Source organism: Lemur catta, chromosome X (assembly GCF_020740605.2).
Source record: "Lemur catta isolate mLemCat1 chromosome X, mLemCat1.pri, whole genome shotgun sequence".
NCBI classification, from domain to species: domain Eukaryota; kingdom Metazoa; phylum Chordata; class Mammalia; order Primates; family Lemuridae; genus Lemur; species Lemur catta.
Genome location: NC_059155.1, coordinates 53113054 through 53133726, shown reverse-complemented (window position 1 = coordinate 53133726; position 20673 = coordinate 53113054). Strand labels below are relative to the sequence as shown.

The following is a 20673-nucleotide window of genomic DNA, read 5'->3' as shown; positions in this document are numbered from 1 at the left end:
CCCAAGTGAGGCTGTCTGGCTACTGCTTGGGGCCCCAGGGACAACAATCCGGGAGGAGGGAGGGTGGCAGTGACAGTGACAGTGAAATGGCCAGAAGGTGAAGATAAGTATGGATACCCAGTGGTTTGTATCTTCGCCAGGTCATGTTGAGCCTAAGAAATATTGATTTATAGAAATGCCCCATATATTTTTAGAGACAGAAATGGTTGCAGGAGTCTTCCATGAGCAGCACCCTATGCTACTTACTTCAACCGCATGGTTCCGTCTGGGCCAGGCTGGGCTCCCGCAGCGCCTGTCTTTGTTGATCAGCTCCGGCATCCCGTGGCTCTAGGCAAAACCTGTTTTGTCTTTCAAAGCAGGTGAGAGCCACAGGCCCGGATTGACCACTGAGACGCCCTCCTGAGGCGAGGCAGCTTTTGATATGCGAAATAACATGTTTACATTTTCCTTTAGGGCAAAGCCTTGCCAGACTCCTGAAATCATTTCTGTCTCTAAAAATATATGGGGCATTTCTATCAATCAATATTTCTTAGGCTCAACAAGGTCACGTGGATGAAAGGCAATGGAAATGTAGCACGTACCTTTTTGAGTAGTCAGGACAGGAAGATGATTGACGTCTTGTATCTTGTAGTGACCCAGTGGTCCCCGAGTGTGGTTTGGGGTGTTTTCTACTCAGACGAGAAGGAGAGAGAAAGAAAGGCCCTGCACCCATAAAAACTTCCAGGGGAAACTGGGCCTTACTGTAACAGAGACCATTCATCCTAGGAAATTGTATTATATTCTCGGGAGGGGGGTGCAGAGCACAGGGTGCAGGGCTCCGTGTTTGGGCTGGTTTCTGTGGTGCAGGGGTTATCAAGTTCGCCAAATGTGTGACTGGTCCCTTAGAAGACACACAGAATTACCCCTACCCTCTACCCCCATCCTCCACCTGGACCAGAGGAAACAACTACTTGAATTTTCAGGAACCACCACCAGACCTTGGCCCTGGCTCTGCATCTGCATTCTCTGCCAGAGCATGGAAGGTTGGGATGAGGAACACAGTGAACAAGAATTGCACATTCGTGCTGCCCACACCTCCTCTCTCCTCCTTTTTCTCTTTTGTGAGGGGTCACTAAGGTTGTCAGTGGGAGGATGCAACCCGTGGTGGGTTCCTCCCAGCCTGCTCTGCATAGGGAGCCCCCAATTCCCCTTTCTCCTACAAGGAGAGACACCACATCTGTGCAGACCTCCTTCAGAAACTGCACATTGGAGGTGTGCCTTTCCACAAAACCTAGCTCTAAGAGATTTCTAGCAAGTGAGCGTGACTGAGTGTGTGTGTCTAGTGGTGACAGCTACCCAGGGGGCCGGCCTAAAGAGCTGTTCCTCCTGGTAGTGAAGGAATTTCCGATTTCGCATTTGTGTCTCACCATTGCCAGAGTGACAGCTAAGACAGTTGAGCTGGACCAGGCAGCAGGTGGGGCCAGCATTTAAAAGCAATATACGTAACCTAAACTTTTGTACCCCCATAATATGCTGAAATAAAAAATAAATAAATAAATACAAAGATAAACTCTAATGTGCACATATGGGAAGTAACATTCATAGGGTGTCAGGCAGGTGGGAGAGGGGAGGAGGGGATGGGGAAGGGTAAATCCACACCTAACGGATGCGGTGTGCGTTGTTTGGGGAATGGGCAAACTTGTAGGGGGGTGAAAAGGCCATTTATGTAACCAAAGCGTTTGTACCTCCGTAATACTCTGAAATAAAAATAAAAATAAATAAATAAAAGATAAACTCCCAGTTCATGTGCAGGCCCTTGTGTTCAAGGTCTCAGGCTGCCTCCTGGGACAGGAAGCCCAGTCCAGTCCTGTGTGTCAATAGAAGGCTGTGGGTTAATTTGTCATCTGTGGCTTCGGAATATAGGAGGTGAATATGCTCTGTACTTTGGCAGTCCCGGGAGGAGATTACCGAAGGATGAGTAGCCATAAAAGTATTTTTTTCTCATGATTTGGTAGTATCTTATTATACCTGTTGATTGTGGAACACACCAGGAGAAAAAAAATGTTTTTGTTTGTTTGTTTGTTTTTATTTTTACTAAAGTGTCTCTCCATCTCAATACATGCTGCCCGCTCAATCACAAACTAATAGACTGTTTACCACGTAAGAATGCAAAAACCACGTGCTATTTTCTCCAATGAATTTTTGATCCTAAACAGAATTGAGAAAAGTGTGAATAAAACACTCAACTTGTCTATATGGTTAAAGGCATACACTTTGTAAGACTAATCTGTTGGAATCCACTACCCTGCTCCTTCAAAGATAGGGCTCTGTAAGGCATGACTTTAAATGAAATCCAAGCACCTTCTCTCCCTGTTTATAGCTCAGGTGCTGGAGAGCAGAGCAGCATTTAAGGTATAAACCAGTCTATTCCTGAGGAGAACATTTGCTACTCATACTTATGGCAGAAGAGGCAATCTCAGCAGCTTTCCTTGCAGATGGAACAGACAAGTCCTGCGAAGGGCTAGACTGTAGGCCTCACGGGCCCTATGCACTAACTAAGCCAGTGACACACTTTTGTGCCAGAAGCTGGGTTTTGCAGTAAACTCAGTTCAGGCCAGCGAACCCTGGGTCCACCAAGAATCCTAAGCAGTCAGTTAAAATTCCTGAAATGGCCAGGCCTGTTGCTTAAATCATTGTTTCACCAGAGAAACAACAGTGAGGTAGAAAATCTCCCTTGCGTGAGCTAAGAACTGTAACCCTGGCAGGTAGGGTGCTTACCATTCATACAAACTAAAAAGAACAGGGACTGCCCTAACCTGATAAAGGATAGGAAGCCAGGTATCAATTTATTGCCTCTCAGCTCCAAATTCACCCTTCAATGTGTGCTGTCTGAAAATGGAGGGATTCTGTAAGCATCTCTCTGTCAAAGTAACACCACAGAGTACACTGTTATGCTTTCTTTAGCAGAGGGCTCTGGAGGGACAATGAAGGAGGAAGTGGCCTTTCTGTGATTTCTGGTTCTTAGAGGTGTGGATATGAGGATATTCGGGGTGTGCTGTCCCAGGCCTTGACCCAAAGAAACTGTCCCTCAGCAAACGTGCCGTCCTGGTATGGCCTGGTGAATCAGCTTCTTGGGGCCCTCTTGATGGGGACATCCTGTGCTGCAAGTTATCTGCCCCCTGCTTCCCTCTGCTCACTTGCTCCCCAGCCACACACACACTGCCAGGTTTATGTAGTCCTTCCAGCACCGGAAACCGCCCAACACCGACCCCCCCCCTGCCACCACACACACACACCTCCCCTGGCCGATCCTGTACACAGGGCATTGTTTATTCCAGGCCACCAACTGAACCGGGTCCGCCATCGCCTACTACGCACACACATACTGGCCACCAGCTATGGCTGGTCCACACTACTGCATCCTGAAAGGTTGCTTCCTGCTTGCCCTGTGACAGTAGACCAGGTCTGGATCTATAAACCAGCTCAGGTACTAACAAACCAGTAGAATTTCTCTGCCACCCAGTGGGTTCCTCTCCAAAGAGATATGAGCTCCAGCCTTGGGGAGGAGCCCCCATTCTAAGTTTGCCTTTCCTTGGGTAGTCTCCTTCAGCCCCAGAAAACTCTATATGGAATTTTATTATAACTTGTATCATAGTTTAATAATTCTTTATGTTAAATTCCCCCTCCTAGGTCGTTGTGTACTTTCTATCTCCTGATTGGATTCAGATTGCTACAGAACACAACATCTACAGCAAGCACCATTCTTAACAGAGAATCACTTAAAACTTTCTCTCTGAGAGCTGCATCAGGTAAGGATGTCCACTATCACCACTTCTACTCAATAGTATCCTGGGGAGTGGGGTTCCCGGAGAGAGCAGTAAGGCAACAAAAAGAATTAAATGTTTGGAAAGGAAGAAAAAAGTCTGGCATTATTTGTAGATGATAGGATTGTGTACATAAAGTTCTACAAGGATTTACAGATAAATTATTAACATCAATGAAAGAGTTTAGCTGTCTGTAGGATAAAAATTTAACATAAAAAGCCAATTGCCTTCTATTTACCAGCAACACTTTAGTCAGTGAAAACTTCAAAGACAGTATTTGCAAAATGTGACGTACCTAGGATAAAAAGTCATCTTATGGGAAAATATGAAATATCACCGGGGCACATTAAAGGAGATCTTATTAAAAGGAGAGACAGACCATGACCATGAATCAAACATTCAGTACTGAGAAGAAGGCAAATCTAAAATATCAACACAATGCTAATTAGAACCCAGACAAGCTGTTGGATGAACTTTTTATTCAGGATTGACTAGGGATCAGTAGTAATCAAGACAGTGTGGTATTTCAAATAGACAGATAAATACGGCCATGACATTATAATAGAGAGTATAGAATCTAGCCCACACATGTGTTGATACTTGGTTTATGGCACTATAAATCAATTGGAAAACGGAAGACTTTTCAATAAGCCATTCACTGAGAAAATTGGATATCCACACGAAAAATAAATAAATAAATAAATAAATAAATAAATAAATAAATGGGACCCTACTCAACACCATACACAAACAGCAATTGCAGGTGGATTAGGACCTGATTGTGAAAGGCAAAACCATACATATTTTAGAAGACGATACAGAGAATATTTTCATGGCCTAGGGGTTTTTTTTTTTCTTAAAACAGAAAAGATTTCTTAAAACAGATTTCTTAAAACAGAAAAGCAGTAACCATAAGGAAATGAATGATAAATTTGACTATATTATAATTAAGATCTTCTGTTCACAAAACACAGCACAAAGCAAGTGAAAATACAAACAACAGAGCAAGGGAATATTTTGGCCACGTGTATGGGCTGGTATTTTAAATATATAACAGACTCATTAAATCAGTAAGTACGAGATGGAAAATAGAATAGAAAAAAAATGGGTTAAAAGAGTTAAATTTGCACAGGCCTCCCACAGAACAGAAAATCCAAAAGGCTCATAAACACGAAAATGTGCTAAAGCCCAATAATAATTTGGGTATTGCCCACCCATAGATTGGCAAAATTTAAATTCTGGCAATACTTGAAGATGTGGAGCAGCACAGGAACTCTCTGTGCTGCTGGTAGGATTGACAATTGGCACAACCACTACAGAAAATAATTTGGCATCCATCTAGTAAAGCTGAAGATATCCATACCCTGTTCCCCCGTGAGTCTATTCTTGGATGTATATGATAGAGAGACTTGTACATGTGTGTCCCATGAGAAATGTACAAGAATGTTCATAATAATAGTCAAAAACTAGAAACAACCCTAACGTCTATCCACTGTAGAATGGAATGGTATAATCATACCATAATCGCTTTGCTATAAGCATACACTGGAATGCTAGTCAACAATGGAGACAAAGGATTTGCCTATAGCTACTATGAACAACATGGGCGAGTTGCTCAAATATAACTCAGAGTGAAAGAAACAAACCATAAAAGGAAGCATGCAGTATGATTCCGTTTCTATAACTTCATATAAACCGTATTGTTTAGGGATGCGCACAAAAGTGGCCAGGCTGTAAAGAAACACACTGAAAGGATTCTTATAAAGTCCGGGTAATGACTATATCCATATGGGAGGGTGTGGGCTGTGATTGGGAGGAGTGCAGTGGTTGTATTCTGGAAGGCTGGCAATGGTCTATTTCTTGACCTTGGTCCTGGTTACATGGGTGTTTGCTTGTATAAACTATCTAAACTGGAGAGATATGTTGTATGCACTCTTCTGTATCTCAGATTTGAACAATGTTTCCTCCAAAAATGGTATTAAAAAGAAAAGCATGTGGAGTAGAAATTTTGATGAGGTTTGGACAGTTACGGATGAACAGCTTGATCTTTCAGTCAAGAGACCAACAAGTGTCCACCATCATTAAAAGAGGGGGAAAGCCAGGGGCTTTTAAACGATAGGTACCCCATAATCTAGTCATCACCCTAAACCTTTCTCTTACCAGACATTGTACCCCATATTTGTGTCAATTCCCAACTCACTGTTGACAGACACATTGGAGGATTGTCATCATCATGGATAAGATCATTAGACATCACAGGCAGAGTGCCTTACAGTAAGACTGGGCAGCCACACTTCAATGCAAGCAGGTACACCAGGGCTGTTGGATGAGGTCACCTGTGCATTATACTCGGCAGAGTAAATTGCTGTGGCTTAGGGTTTAACCTTACCACATTTAAATGGAACTCCTGCCCAGAGACCTCCATGTGCTGGTGAATCTAGAGTAACCTGAGGAGTGTCCTCACTGCGCTGTGAGATTGGACATGCGATTTCTCCTGGCACAACCGAAGGTGGAAGGGCAAAGAGTTGGTTTAGGTTGTGCACTGTATAGGGAGAATCAAGGAGCCGGTTGGGTTTTCCAGATTTCAGTATAAATTGTTTCATCCTCCAGGCTTTGCATTTTTAGGCCGAACAGTGCTACTGTGTTTTGTCCCCATCTCTTATTCATTCTAATCTCTGCATCGGCAGGACAAAAATTTAACTATGTGACAACTTTTCCCGAGGACCTTGTTCAAGACAGTTCTGAGTATGGAAGTTGTGTTGGGGCAGCGGTGTGTGGTGGGGGGAGGGAGGTGAGACGGGGGGTAGTAGGACATTTCCAGCAGAAACGCTATCACTATGGCGGGTTAATGCTGACACATAGAAAGTTTATTCTCCCAGGAATTTTCTGTCATTCATCAATCCAGCCAGCCAGTAGACAATTTTTAACACACGAAAAATACTAAGCAACGTACTTAGCACTGGGAGGGGCTGGGGTGTGTTTATTTTGGCATATACAACGAGGTATGGATTTAAATTGCTTTTAGCAGATAGCTAGCTAGGTGTTCCAGCACCATTACTGAATGAGCTGTCATTTCACCATTACCTCCAAAGATCCCCTTAATTATAACACTAACTATTATTAATTGTGGAACATATTTATGCATACCAGGCTCTGCCTCTGGGCTTTCTAGTCTGTTCCAGAGACCCAGTACCAGAATATTTAAATCACTGTGGCGTTAAATACGTTTTAATATCTGATAGGGCCAGTTTCTGCGCATTGCACTTTTTTTTTTTTTTCTTACAGGAACGTGTTCGGGCCCGCGGCAGGGGGCGGGGTCGCGCCTCCTCCGCGGCTCTGGTTCCAGCCGAGCCTCACGGACGCCGAGATGGAAATCCCGAGGCTGCTCCCGGCTCGCGGGACACGACAGGGCGGCTGTGGCGGTAGCCCCGCGGGCGGCGGCCGGGTCGACCGAGGCCCTGACCCGCCGGCTGGCCAGGCCCCCACGCGTCGTCTCCTGCTGCTCCGGGGCCCCCAAGATGGCGGGCCCGGGCGGCGGCGCGAGGAGGCCCGCACGGCCTCACGGGGCGCTGGCCCGAGCCTGTTGGCGCTGAGGCCCGATCACGCTAGCGGCGGCGGCGACGACTTCTTCCTGGTACTGCTTGACCCGGTGGGTGGCGACGTGGAGACCGCAGGCGCCGGTCAGGCCGCAGGGCCCGAGTGGAGGGAGGAGGCCGAGGCGGGCCCGGGGCCCCAGGGGGGCGAAAGCGGCGCGAACCCTGCGGGCTGCCCCGCGCCGGGCCCCCGCTGCCTGTCCGCGGTTCCCACCCCGGCCCAGATCTCCGCCCCAGGGCCCGGCCCCGCCGCGGCCTTCGCGGGCACCGTCACTGTCCACAACCAGGACGTGCTGTTGCGCTTTGAGAACGGCGTCCTCACCCTGGCCACGCCCCCACCACCCGCCTGGGAGCCGGGGGTCGGGCCTGCCCCGCAGCCCGCGGGGCTCATCGCCCCGCAGGCTGGGTTCCCGCACGCCGCGCAGCCGGGTGACTGTCCGGAGCTGCCGCCCGACCTCCTGCTGGCCGAGCCGGCCGAACCGGCGCCCGTCCCGGCGCCGGAGGAGGAGGCGGAGGGACCAGCCACTGCCCTGGGCCCCCGTGGGTCACTGGGCCCCGGCCCAGGCGTGGTGCTGTACCTGTGCCCCGAGGCGCAGTGCGGGCAAACCTTCGCCAAGAAACACCAGCTGAAGGTGCACCTGCTGACGCACAGCAGCAGCCAGGGCCAGAGGCCCTTCAAGTGCCCACTGGGTGGCTGCGGCTGGACCTTCACCACCTCTTACAAGCTCAAGAGGCACCTGCAGTCGCACGACAAACTGCGGCCTTTTGGCTGCCCCGCGGAGGGGTGCGGCAAGAGCTTCACCACCGTGTACAACCTCAAGGCACACATGAAAGGCCACGAGCAGGAGAACTCATTCAAATGCGAGGTGTGCGAGGAGAGCTTCCCCACACAGGCCAAACTCAGCGCCCACCAGCGCAGCCACTTTGAGCCCGAGAGGCCTTACCAGTGCGCGTTTTCCGGCTGCAAGAAGACATTTATCACGGTGAGTGCCCTGTTTTCCCATAACCGCGCCCATTTCAGGGAACAGGAACTCTTTTCCTGCTCTTTTCCTGGCTGCAGCAAACAGTATGACAAGGCTTGTAGGCTGAAAATTCACCTGCGGAGCCACACCGGCGAGAGACCTTTCCTTTGTGACTTTGATGGCTGTGGCTGGAACTTCACCAGCATGTCCAAACTCTTAAGGCACAAAAGGAAGCACGACGATGACCGGAGGTTCACGTGCCCTGTGGAAGGCTGTGGGAAATCTTTCACGAGGGCCGAGCATCTGAAAGGCCACAGCATAACCCACCTGGGCACAAAGCCTTTCGTGTGCCCTGTGGAAGGCTGCCGTGCCAGGTTCTCCGCTCGCAGTAGTCTCTACATTCACTCCAAGAAACACCTGCAGGATGTGGACACTTGGAAAAGCCGTTGCCCGGTCTCCACTTGTAATAAACTCTTCACATCCAAGCACAGCATGAAGACCCACATGGCCAAAAGGCACAACATCGGCCAGGATCTCTTAGCTCAGCTAGAAGCCGCAAATTCTCTTACGCCCAGCAGTGAACTTACCAGCCAGGGACAGCATGATCTCAGCGATGCAGAGATAGTGTCTCTCTTCTCTGATGTGCCTGACAGTAGTTCTGCTGCAGTGCTGGACGCAGCATTGGTGAACTCTGGAATCTTGACTATTGATGTGGCTTCTGTGAGCTCAACTCTGGCAGGGAACCTCCCTGCTAATAATAATAATTCCTTAGGGCAGGCAGTGGACCCTCGGGCCTTGATGGCCACCAGTGACCTTCCTCAAAGTCTGGATACCTCTCTCTTTTTTGGAACGGCAGCCGCTGGTTTTCAGCAGAGCCCCTTAGATTTGGATGATGCCTCCAGTGTAAGTGCCGGGCCATTGGGATCCCTGGGCTCTTTGGCTATGAAAAACTCCAGTCTCGAGCCCCAAGCTTTGACACCCAGCAATAAGCTAACGGTGGACACAGATGCTCTGACTCCTTCGAGCACCCTTTGTGAAAACAGTGTCTCAGAACTACTGACACCAGCCAAAGCAGAGTGGAACGTACCTCCTGACTCTGACTTCTTTGGACAGGAAGAGGAAACCCAGTTTGGATTCTCCAATCCCGCAGGAAACCATGGTTCTCAGAAAGAAACAGATCTCATCACAGTGACTGGCAGCTCGTTTTTGGTATGAACCAACTCTATTCATTCCTCACACCATGTGGCTTACTGTTATTACGGCCAATTTTGAGGATATTCTGGACTAAATGTTTAAATGCAATCATTTCTTGTTGGTTTGCAAAAGAACACAGCCCTGGACTACAAGTGTTGAGAATTCTGATCTTGGGTCTGGAACTGAGCAATTGTGTGACCCTCAGCAAGTCACTTAACCTATCTGAGCCTTAATTTCCTTATTTATAAAATGAGGTGGTTTGAATAGATGGTGTCTAAGATCTTTCCGGTCTGTGGTTCCTTGGTAATATATTTATTTCCTTTAAATATATTAGGATGTTTTCCAATGATGGTATGACATGTGCTTTTTTGCTCAAACAGACGTAATGTTACATCTTATGATGAACATCATCCATGTACTTTCCACCTAACTTCAACAATAATCAATTTATGAATGATCTCATTTAACTAATCCGTACTCACTCCTTCTGTTCTAGTATTATTTTGAAACAAGTACCAGTCATGACATCATTTAATCCATAAATATTCAATATATATCTCTAACAGTTATTTGCTCTTTTGGTAAAAACCACAATTCAATTATCATAGGTAACATTTGTGGTAATTTTTCATATCTGTAGAAATCCAGGGAGGGTTCAAACTTGTCTTATAAATTCTCCTTTTAAAAAATATTTTTAATTATTAAATTCCTACGAATTCTCTTAAGTGTTGTTTTGATCTATGTATTTCCACTTCATCTTTTTTTTTCTTGCAATTTGATTTGTTGATGAAATGAGGTGGTTTCACAAGTAACATTTACCACAATCTTAAGTTTTGCTGATTACATCCTTGTAGTTGGGTTTACTTTCCTCTACCCTCTTTTTCCTTAATTTGGTAGTTACATAGAGAGATTTGATCAGACTGAAATGTGATTTTTGGCATGAATTTTTCATAAATAGTGTTATGTTTTTTTATTAGGTTGCACATAATATCTGGTTTTATCTCTTTTTGTGATATTAGCAGATGCTGCTGATCAATGAATTAATTCATCATTACCTGTGCTTCTGATATGATGAATTGTCCTTAGAGTTACTAATGATTAGGGGATGAGGAAATGCTGTTTAAGACAACTATAAAAGTTTAATAGAAATATCATTCAATGCCAAAATATTTTCTTAAATAGTGATAGAACAAGAAAAACATAGCAAAAAATATGTTGGCTGTTCTCACTATTTATCTTCCTGACCTCTTTTTATGATGGAGGCCTTGTTGTAGAAATTTCCCACCAGGAATTTTACATGAAACAGATCCAGGTCTAAATTTGGGCTCTGAGATGTTGGGTAAGTGACCTAGAATAAGTTAGTTTCACTAAGCCCCAGTTTCCTAGCTGTTAACTGATCTTAGCAATGTGCACACATCCCTAACATACATTAGACTTTTGTTTAGTTCCCATTTTTCATGTTAAGAAAAATATTATGTGTTTTTGCCTATTATGATAAATTTGTATCATCTTTTTACCCTTTCAGTTCTTCCTGCTCTAAGAGAGAAATTGGGATAATTGAATCTTATTCATGTGCAGACAATAGAGATGTATAAGGTTTAGAGTGAAGTAGGAAAGGTAATCTGTTTATCCCTTAACTGAATAATTTCCCCCCCAAGAATTACTGTGGGAAATGGTAGGAGTGGAGACATTGCCCACATGTTTATCTGCATATCTCTCCGTTTGATCAATTTGTCACCATCTTTGCTTTGTTTGCAAAGTCAGGCTTCTCTGTAACTGTGGAGCCTGCTGTTCCATGAACAACTGATAATGGAGCAGAGATTTCCTCCTTTCTGTGTTCTGTAGATCTCATTGTTTGCACTTTCTGTGAATTGAAAGATTGCATTTGAATATTGTGTGTACTGTTTGTCTTACATGAGTGTAGCACTTTTCAGTTTGTGGAATATCTTCATAACTTGTATGACATTTGTTGTTCAGAACAACACCTGTGAAGTAGTTTGGGTAAAGTTTGCATTATATTTCATATTGTAATATAGCCAACTCACATTCCAACTGGGCTTTGGCTAAGACTGACAATTCTATATATAGCTTAAAGCAAGGAAGATAAATTCTTTTCACCTATCCCAGTCTACCCATCCAGCTGTCATGATTCATTCCTGTGTCCAAACTAGTTGTAGATTTCCACTTTAATGGGTTTCTGTTACCTTCTGCTTACTTTCTTCCTACTTCGCTCCCTTTCATATCCATTCGAGTATTTGCCATGTCTTTCTTTTTTTTTAATGGATATATCTCTTGCTGCTGTATCCCTCAGGCATTCTCCTCATGGCACATTTTCTTCTAATGCTAACATTTGCTAAGTATACACTGGAGTTCTGTGTGTACAGGAAGAAGTTATTTTATGAGCTTAGGTAATATTGTGTGTATATGTGATTCAGATGATAAAGAAGATTATTTTCTATACTGTTCAAATGAGAAGTGGATTTCTGTTTCATTATTTCCATTTTTAGAAAGTTTTTGACAGAGAATTCTGCTAATACTCTTTTACTTGCTCTAGTGTACTAGTCCAGTAGCGTTTGCATGTGGATGTCTGTGGATGACAGTTTTGTAGCACTTTGGCAGTGCACTAAAAGTTTGCCACTATGAAATGTTTCTGTATTGTGTGTGGGCGTACACACATACCCTCTCATACACATATATTGTTAAAGTGGTTGTATTCATTTAGTGAAAAACAAAAAAGTAGATATACTATTGTAAATCAGAGAAATGTTTGTAATTTCACCATGTCTACCCATTTAAGAGTTTTCCCTCTTTGCTTTGGAAATATTTATATCCATAAAGCATATTTCAAAAATGTTGTCATCCATTAATGCCTCTTAAATAGACCACAGTTTTTCATGTCTGGCAGACAAGTATGTCAAGGATTGAGATGAACACATAAGTTGTGAAAATTAAATAAATTTATAAACATATAAAGAATTTAATGCTGTGACTTAATTTTTTTTAATTCTTAAAACAACTTCCTCCCAATAAAAAAGTTATGAATTATATTTTTTCCTACTCCTTCCTGTAATTTTTTAAAGGGCAAATGTTTTCACAAATGGAACAGCTTTTATTTGTCTACCACCTCACAAAATTTCACTGAACAAATTTGTTAAAATGATTTCTCTTTCAACACCATTTTCTAGCAAAATGGTGGAAAACAGCTTTATGCTTTCAAGGTAATAAGTTTAATTCTGTTGGTAGTGGCATAAAGTTGCCATCACTCTTTTAAGTAATAGTATATGTTTTAATTTCATTCTAGTTCCTTTCTGCTTCTCCTCAGGCATTGATTTATTAAAAAATTTTTGCCAATTGAAAGCACAATAATGTGACAGCTTAAAAAGAATTCTGTTTCAAGGGGTTCTTTTGATCATGGTGGTCATGAGTTAAAAATATATTGGCCTTGGGTTTTTTTTTTTTTTGGATATAACTATTAAAGATCTATTGAAGATGCTTTGGGGAATATATAAAGGTTTTTTTTTCTGTGACATTTCAGTTTTTGATGCAAAAATTATAATGCACATATTACATTAGTTCGATTTTGCAATAGATTTTATTTTTTAATTTCAGGATATTATGGGGGTACAAACATTTTGGTTACATGTTATGACTTATATGCAGGCAATTTGTAAGCTGGAAATTACACTGTATATATTTCAAATTAACAAATATTTACTGAAAATCATTGCACAAATTACAGCATAACATATTGAGGGTTCTATGGGAAGAGTAATATATGATCCTGACCTTTAAGGAGATCACAGTTGATAGGAGGAGATTAAAAAATAATATGTTAATTGAGAGCAAAAACAGAAAAACTTACATTGGTATCAAAGGGACTGAGAGGTGAAAAAAACAGTAAGAATAATGAGATGTTTATTCTGCACACAGTTGAGAGCTGGTGAATATGTTTGATAGAGAAGTCATATGAAAATTATGTTTTAGAAGGTTAATGTAATGGATGTGTACAGTGTGGATTAGATGGGAAAGACTGGGATAGGAATATCAGTGAAAAAGCTTTTGCAGCAATCAAGGTGTGATATGAAGCCAGTGCTAGAGTAGCGTTAGTAGGATGAAAAGGAAGAAACAGATATTGGAAATATTTTCAAATATCATATATTTAAAATATCTCTTTAAATATTGAAGAGAGGGCTAGGTGTGGTGGCTCATGCCTGTAATCCTAGTACTCTTGGAGGCTGAGGCAGGAGGATCTCTTGATGTCAGGAGTTCCAGACCAGCCTGAACAAGAGAGAGACCCCATCTCTATAAAAAAAAGGAAGACCAGGTATGGTGGTGTGTGCCTATAGTCCCAGCTACTCGGGACACTGAGGCAGGGGGATCACTTGCTTGAGCCCAGGAGTTTGAGGTTGCAGTGAGCTATGATGACACCACTGCACTCTAGAAGGGGCAACAGAAGAAGACTCTTTCTCAAAAAAGGGAAGGAAGGAAGAAAAGAAAAAAAGAAAAAGAAAGAAAGAGAAAGAAAGAAGAAAGAAAAAAGAAAGAAAGACAAAGAAAAAGAAAGAAAGGAAGGAAATAAGAAAGAAAAAAAAGAAAAAGAAAAGAAAGGAAAGGAAAGAAAAGAAAGAAGAAAGGAAGGAATATTGTATAGTACCTTATTAGGAAGGGAGGGAGAGAAAGAGAGATGTCACAGAACACCTGAGACAGAAATCAGGAATGGTAACTCAGGTTTTCTTGGGCACTGTAATAATCATACTCGAACTAAGGAAGTAAGGAAGAGTCCTTTGTGGGAATATATGTGTAAAGATGGTGTGTTTAGTTAAATAGTAATTGAAAAAGCACAGCATAAGCTATCGATATTGTGGTTTATCCACTTTATAGAAGACAGAAGAAGGCTACTTCCTCTTTCTTGGTTCCCTTGGCCATTCTCACCACTACCTACAACAGTTCTGATCTTCTTACTTCCTTTTGAATTACCAGAGACCATCTTACCTTGTCTTGAATGATTTAGATCTGCACTGACCAATGTGGTAGCTACTAGTCGTAGCTGGCCATTCACCATTTGAAATGTGTCTAGTGAAACTGAGGGACTGAATTCTATTTCAAAACTGAAGCAGTATAAAATATTTTTCTGCTAGACACAACTTTATTGTTTTAGTAGTATTAAATTTCACTTTAGCCATTGAAAATTTAACTTTCACATTGAGATGTGCTGTGAATGTAAAATACAAACCAGATTTCAAAGGCTTAGTACAAAATTTCATTAGTATTTTTATATTGATTACATGTTGAATAATATTTTGAATATATTTGGTCAAAGAAAATACTCAAATTAATAATTTTACCAGTTTTAAATTTACTTTTGTAATGTGGGTACTAGAAAATTTAAAAGTACATATATGACTCTTATCACAATTAAAAACAGAAAAAATAAAATACAGATATGGCTCTTGTTATATTTCTATTGGACAACACCAATCTGGACATTACATTACTTCTTGTATCTGCTGTCCATTTAGTGTCTTCTACTACTGCTTTTAAGAGCCAATGGCTATTCTATTTTATGTTTAGGGTATAATAATCCATGTATTATAAAGTACTGAACCATAGTTTGAGGGACATTATTTTGTCATGGATCTCAACAATTCATCATGAAAGCTTTACAGGAGTGAGTTTTACCTATGTTCATCTCAGTTGGAGCAGGGAAAAGTAGGATTGTGAAAAGTCCAATATCCCTGGATCTGTGTGAGATTACTCATAATCTCTTCTGTCACTAGACAGAATCATGAGCCAAGTGATCACATGAGAATCTAGTCATAAGAGTGCCTACAACAGTCTTTCCATTTTGTATTTCCCCTGTCCTCTAAAAGAGATAACTCTAAAAGGAGTACAACAAAAAGGAAGAGTGAAAAATTAAAGAAATGTGAATGACTCTCCAGGAACTATATTGTATTTGATGGTAAATTTGATAGGAGTTCTACAGTGTCAACTAGAATAATTTCTTATTATTAATTGCTGACATTTAAATACATACAAAACTCTTTTAATTGTTGATTTTTCTAAAGAAAATATCCCAATTCAGTATTTTAAAACAAAGCATACAGGATACCTAAAAGCACCAATAATTTCTGAATCCCTTAAGACCATCTATTCTATTTGCTTACTAAGTTACCAATCAGCAGTTATGTGTTGAATACCTGAAATATGAAGCATTGTGAGGTATTACACCTATGTATAACTCATTAATCCATTAAAATATATTTTTGAGTATATATTATGTGATGCATAGTATCCTCATATTCAAAGATATGAGCTAGATGGGAAACTATGACAACTAATGTGTAACAGAGTTCTAAGAGGTAGATTATATAGATTTACCAGAATAAAAAGAATCATTTTCTGTGAGTGGACATGAATTTTGATGAGAGGTTGTTAATATACAGAATATCATCAAATATTGTATTTCCTCAGAACCTAAAAGTTTGTTTAAAGATAAATATTAGAACAAAATTGTTCTAAAGTAAAGCTTTGACAGGTATCTGAGAAGTAGATTTGATAAAGTATAGCAAAAAATTGAAAATCATGAAATAGGATGTTTTAAATTTATTTCTAGATTGCAACTTTTGACTTGATGAATCTAATACCTGTAAGAGATTTGATACTTACCTCTCTCATTGTATAAATGAGAAAAGGTATTAAGCCTATCCTTTGCATGTGAAATTCATTTTCTTCTTCTTATAAGACATTATTGCAAAATTTAATTTTCTGGAAAGTTAAGGACATTATTTTTAAGATAACTTTATTAGATATACATACTAGATGGAAGGAAGGGGATAGTAATTAATGCCATGTAACATTGGGGCTGAAAGTTAGAATTTAATATGGAGGAACCTAAAAGTTCAGCAATGTTCTGGGGTTGGGGTCCCAGTAGACAAGCAAGTGTTTTGATTTCTGGGTGAAAAATAGTATTTTAACATTTTTCTAAAGTAGGAAAAAGTCTGTTTGAGAAGACCAAAATAAAACAACTTTCTTTCATGATAAGCAATTTTAAGTATTCCAGATGTAAAACAATCACAAAAGATAAAAACAAACACAATTTCAAATCTCAGATGTTTTCTCTGTAGCACAATAGCAAAAGAAAGCTATTTATTTTAAAGACTAACCTCTCTCTTCTTTGTAGGAAGATAACTTCAGGACGAGGTTTAGCTCACATGACAGAAGGAAACTGGCCACATGTCTGCTTGGAAACTGGCCAGAGCAGAAAGACCTAAAGGAAATTCTGGTGAATGGAGCAGCAGCAGTTTATCCCAAGCTAGTACCAACTTTGGTGGTGCCATAGTGAGTTCTTTCCTGTCGAAATTGCTAGCATTACTTAGTTAACACCAGCTAGAGTCAAGTCTTAGCATTTGCTATTTCTAAGAAGATTTAGCATTTTCCCCTTAAATTCACATATGATTGTGGGCTTCTTGGTGCTATTAAAATAATTTTATTGCAATTTTAACAATAATTTCATAAGTTGTCATGCCTTATGAGAATAGTAAAATTTTAATATTTTATTTCCATTTAAAACTTGTTCTACTATTCAATCCAGCAATCTTACTACTGGGTATCTACCCAAAGGAAAATAAGTCATTTTATTAAAAAGACACCAGCATGCAAATGTTTATCACAGCACAATTTACAATAGCAGATATGGAATCAACCTCAGGACCCATCAACTAGTGAGTCAATAAATAAAATGTAGTGTATACACACACACACACACACACACACACACACACACACACACATCATGGAGTACTACTCAGCCATGAAAAGGAATGAAATAATGTCTTTTGCAGCAACTTGGATGGAACTGGAGACCATTATCCTAAGTGAAGTATCTCAGAAATGTAAAAATAGATACCACATGTTCTCACTTATAAGTGGGAGCTAAATGAAGGATATATATAGTCATAAAAAGCAGTAATGGACATTGGAGTTTAGGAGAGGGTGAGGGATGAAGTTCTACCTATTGGGTACAATGTACACTGTTCTGGTGGTGAGTTCACTGAAAGCTTTGACTTCAGCATGATACAATTTATCCATGTAACAACAATAACAACAACAACAACAAAAACACTGTATCCACTAAATTTTTTTAAATAAAAAATTGTTTTGACTAGATCAAATTTTATTACATGAGAGGACTTTTTTTTACATTATTTGAGTATGTCTCCATCATCTCTGTATGTGGGAAGTAATAAAATTTAGAGCTTTGTTAACATTTATTTAAATAAATGTTTAGAATCATAGCCTTAGAAAGTTGGCTACTTTGAAAATGGAGAAAGTTAGGCAAGCTCCCCCCATGTTCATAGATCAGTGATAGCTCAGAAAAATATTGGGGAGTGAGACATTAAAAAGATTTTATAGCTAAAATCAAATTCACAGGAAAAAAGCTATTTGATTCCATATTTTTAAATCATCCATTTATATTTATCAAGTTTGCTGTTGAATATAATCTTACATATTATATAAACATAGAAGCCTATTTTTTAAAAACTCCATCTAAACTATTAAGTAATTGGTACTTTAAAACATAGGCGAACTGATGTTATATTTTATTTTTACAAATGGCATTTGATAACATTTAAACTTTGAAATACAAATACAAAATACTCATAATCCTTAAATATAATATTTCATAATATTTTATTTGGAAGGAAATGCTGACTATGATTCATAATAGATTCTTCTGCAACAACAACAAAAATATTTTACAAAGGTAAAATATCATATGGATCTGCAGCCAACATTTCATTAACTTTCCATTCATATATTCATAATAAAGCAGTAGTTAAAAGCATTGAGAATTCTCAAAGATTGATAAAAGGATATACTATAGCTAAAAAGATTAGAAGGATCATTTTTACAATACAGCCACACCTTTTTTACTTTCTTAAAAGTCTTTGATCAACAGCATCTGGACAGAAAGATCAGAGGCACTATTTGAATATGCTCCAGTATTTTCCAGTTATGCTTAGCAATATAAAGACATCAAATGGACATATTGCAGTATTTCATGATTGTCTCTAATAGGAGCTACATAAAAAATCATCCAGAATACGTAATACCTAGTAAAGAGAGAAATTTCTTTAATTGAAGTCCTGCACATGAAATGCCAAAATGTAGTCCAATTAGTCATTTATTTTACTGGACACTCTGAGTAGACAGTGTTTCCCACAAGAAATATCATTAAAGAAGTTTTTCTTTTCCTCTTACAGTGGATATTTGATTCAAATCATTAGAATCACTAACTCACTCTTTTAAAATGTCCTCCTGCTCTCTTTATTGTTATTATTATTTTTATTTGTTGGGAAAGGCAGTCTCATGCCTGCAGTCTTTTGACCACTAAGCTGTGTAAATATATAGACCTTGGGCCTAGAACATTTTGTTACCAAGAGATAAAATGCCTACATGGCCTGTCCTGGGCTTATTGGCTTGTGCAAGAATATCTTTTCCTGGTGTAAGCTCAATGTATGCCTCTTTTTACTGCTTAAGGTTGTGGGTCACATGGCACCTGGCCAACTCCACTGCCATTCCTGGTTTCCCCAAGATGGGGTTAAAGTCCTTCCTCTGCAGGAGGAAAGAAGTGTGCCATAGGCACATTGCCCTGTTGGCTACCTGTAATGACCTGCTAGCTATGAGAGACCCACGTTCACTATTGAAGCTGATCTTGCTCTGTTCCTTTTCTATATAACTAAAGCTTTGCTGATGACTCCAATACCAAGATGCAATGGGCAGAACTATTTTGAGTCCTCCCCTGGGATTCTTAACCAGTGCACAGTATTCTGCTCAACATTACTATTATTTGTGATAAGAACACTTAATATATGATCTGCCTTCTTAGCAAATTTCAAGAATATAATACAGTATTATTTAATGTAGGCACTAAGCTGCATAGTAGATCTCTAGTATTTATTCATCTCATACAACTGAAACTTTTAACTATTTCACTAATACTTCTCTTTTTCCCCTCCCCTCTGGCAAACCGCTATTCTACTCTTTGCTTATATGAGTTTGACTATTTTAGATTTCTCATATATGTGGTAGTATTTGTCTTTCTGCATCTTACTTATTTCACTTGGCATAATGTTCTCCAAATTCATTCATTTCATCACAAATGACAGGAGTTTCTTTTTTCTTTTCTAAAGGTGAATAAATATTTCATTGTTGTGTATGTACCACATTTTATCCATTCATCCATCTACTGACATTTAGGTTGCTTCCATGTCTTGGCCATTGTGAATAATATTGCAATGAACATAGGAGTGCAGACATCTCTTCTAGATCCTGATTTCAATTTCTTTGAACACATATCCAGAAGTGGGATTGCTGGATCATCAGGTAGTTTTACTTTAAAATTTTTAAGGAAACTCCATACATTTTTTATAGTGCCTGCACCAATTTACACTGTCATCAACAGTGTTCCCTTTTCTCCACATCTTTACCATCATTTGTTATGCTTTGTTTTTGTTTTTGCATTTTGATAATAGTCATTCTAACAGGTGTGAGGCGATAACTCAGGGTGTTTTGATTTGCATTTCCCTGATGATTAATGATGTTGAGCATCTTTTCATCTATTTCTTGGCCATTTTTATGTCTTCTTGGAAGAAATGCCTCTTCAGTTCATTTGCCCATTTTTAAATTGGATTATTTGTGAGTATTTTTCTGTTTGTTTTGTTTTTGTATTGAGTTTTAAGAGTTCCTTATATATTTTTGACATTAACTCTTTATCAGATATATAGTTTACACATATTTTCTCTTATTCTGTAGATTGCCTTTTCATTTTGTTTCCTTTGCTCTACAAAACTAATTCACTTTTTTTACTCATTTGATATTTGATTATTCAACAGAGAAATATTTTTAATATACAATCAGATTAACTGTCCATATGTTAGCATTTTTGAAGCTATATGTTTTATATCTTGTTTTAATTTTATTTCAAACAACCACATAGCATTTCATATATTTTTATTTTTAGAATTTATTTTTCAATGTTACTTGAAGTATAACATATGTGCAGAAAAGTACACAAATATGAGTGTATAATTTGATGAATTTTCACAAATATGAAAACAG

At 39.9% G+C, this 20673-nt stretch overlaps 1 protein-coding gene across 1 annotated transcript; it reads left to right on the top strand.

Annotated features, from left to right (window-relative positions):
- Positions 1-6770: 6770 nt before the first annotated feature.
- On the top strand, positions 6771-9821 carry LOC123628442 (zinc finger X-linked protein ZXDB). The gene has a single exon (XM_045538154.1). It carries the CDS (start codon positions 7171-7173, stop codon positions 9571-9573), a length of 2403 nt encoding a protein of 800 aa, XP_045394110.1. The 5' UTR covers positions 6771-7170; the 3' UTR covers positions 9574-9821.
- The last annotated feature ends 10852 nt before the right edge of the window (positions 9822-20673 follow it).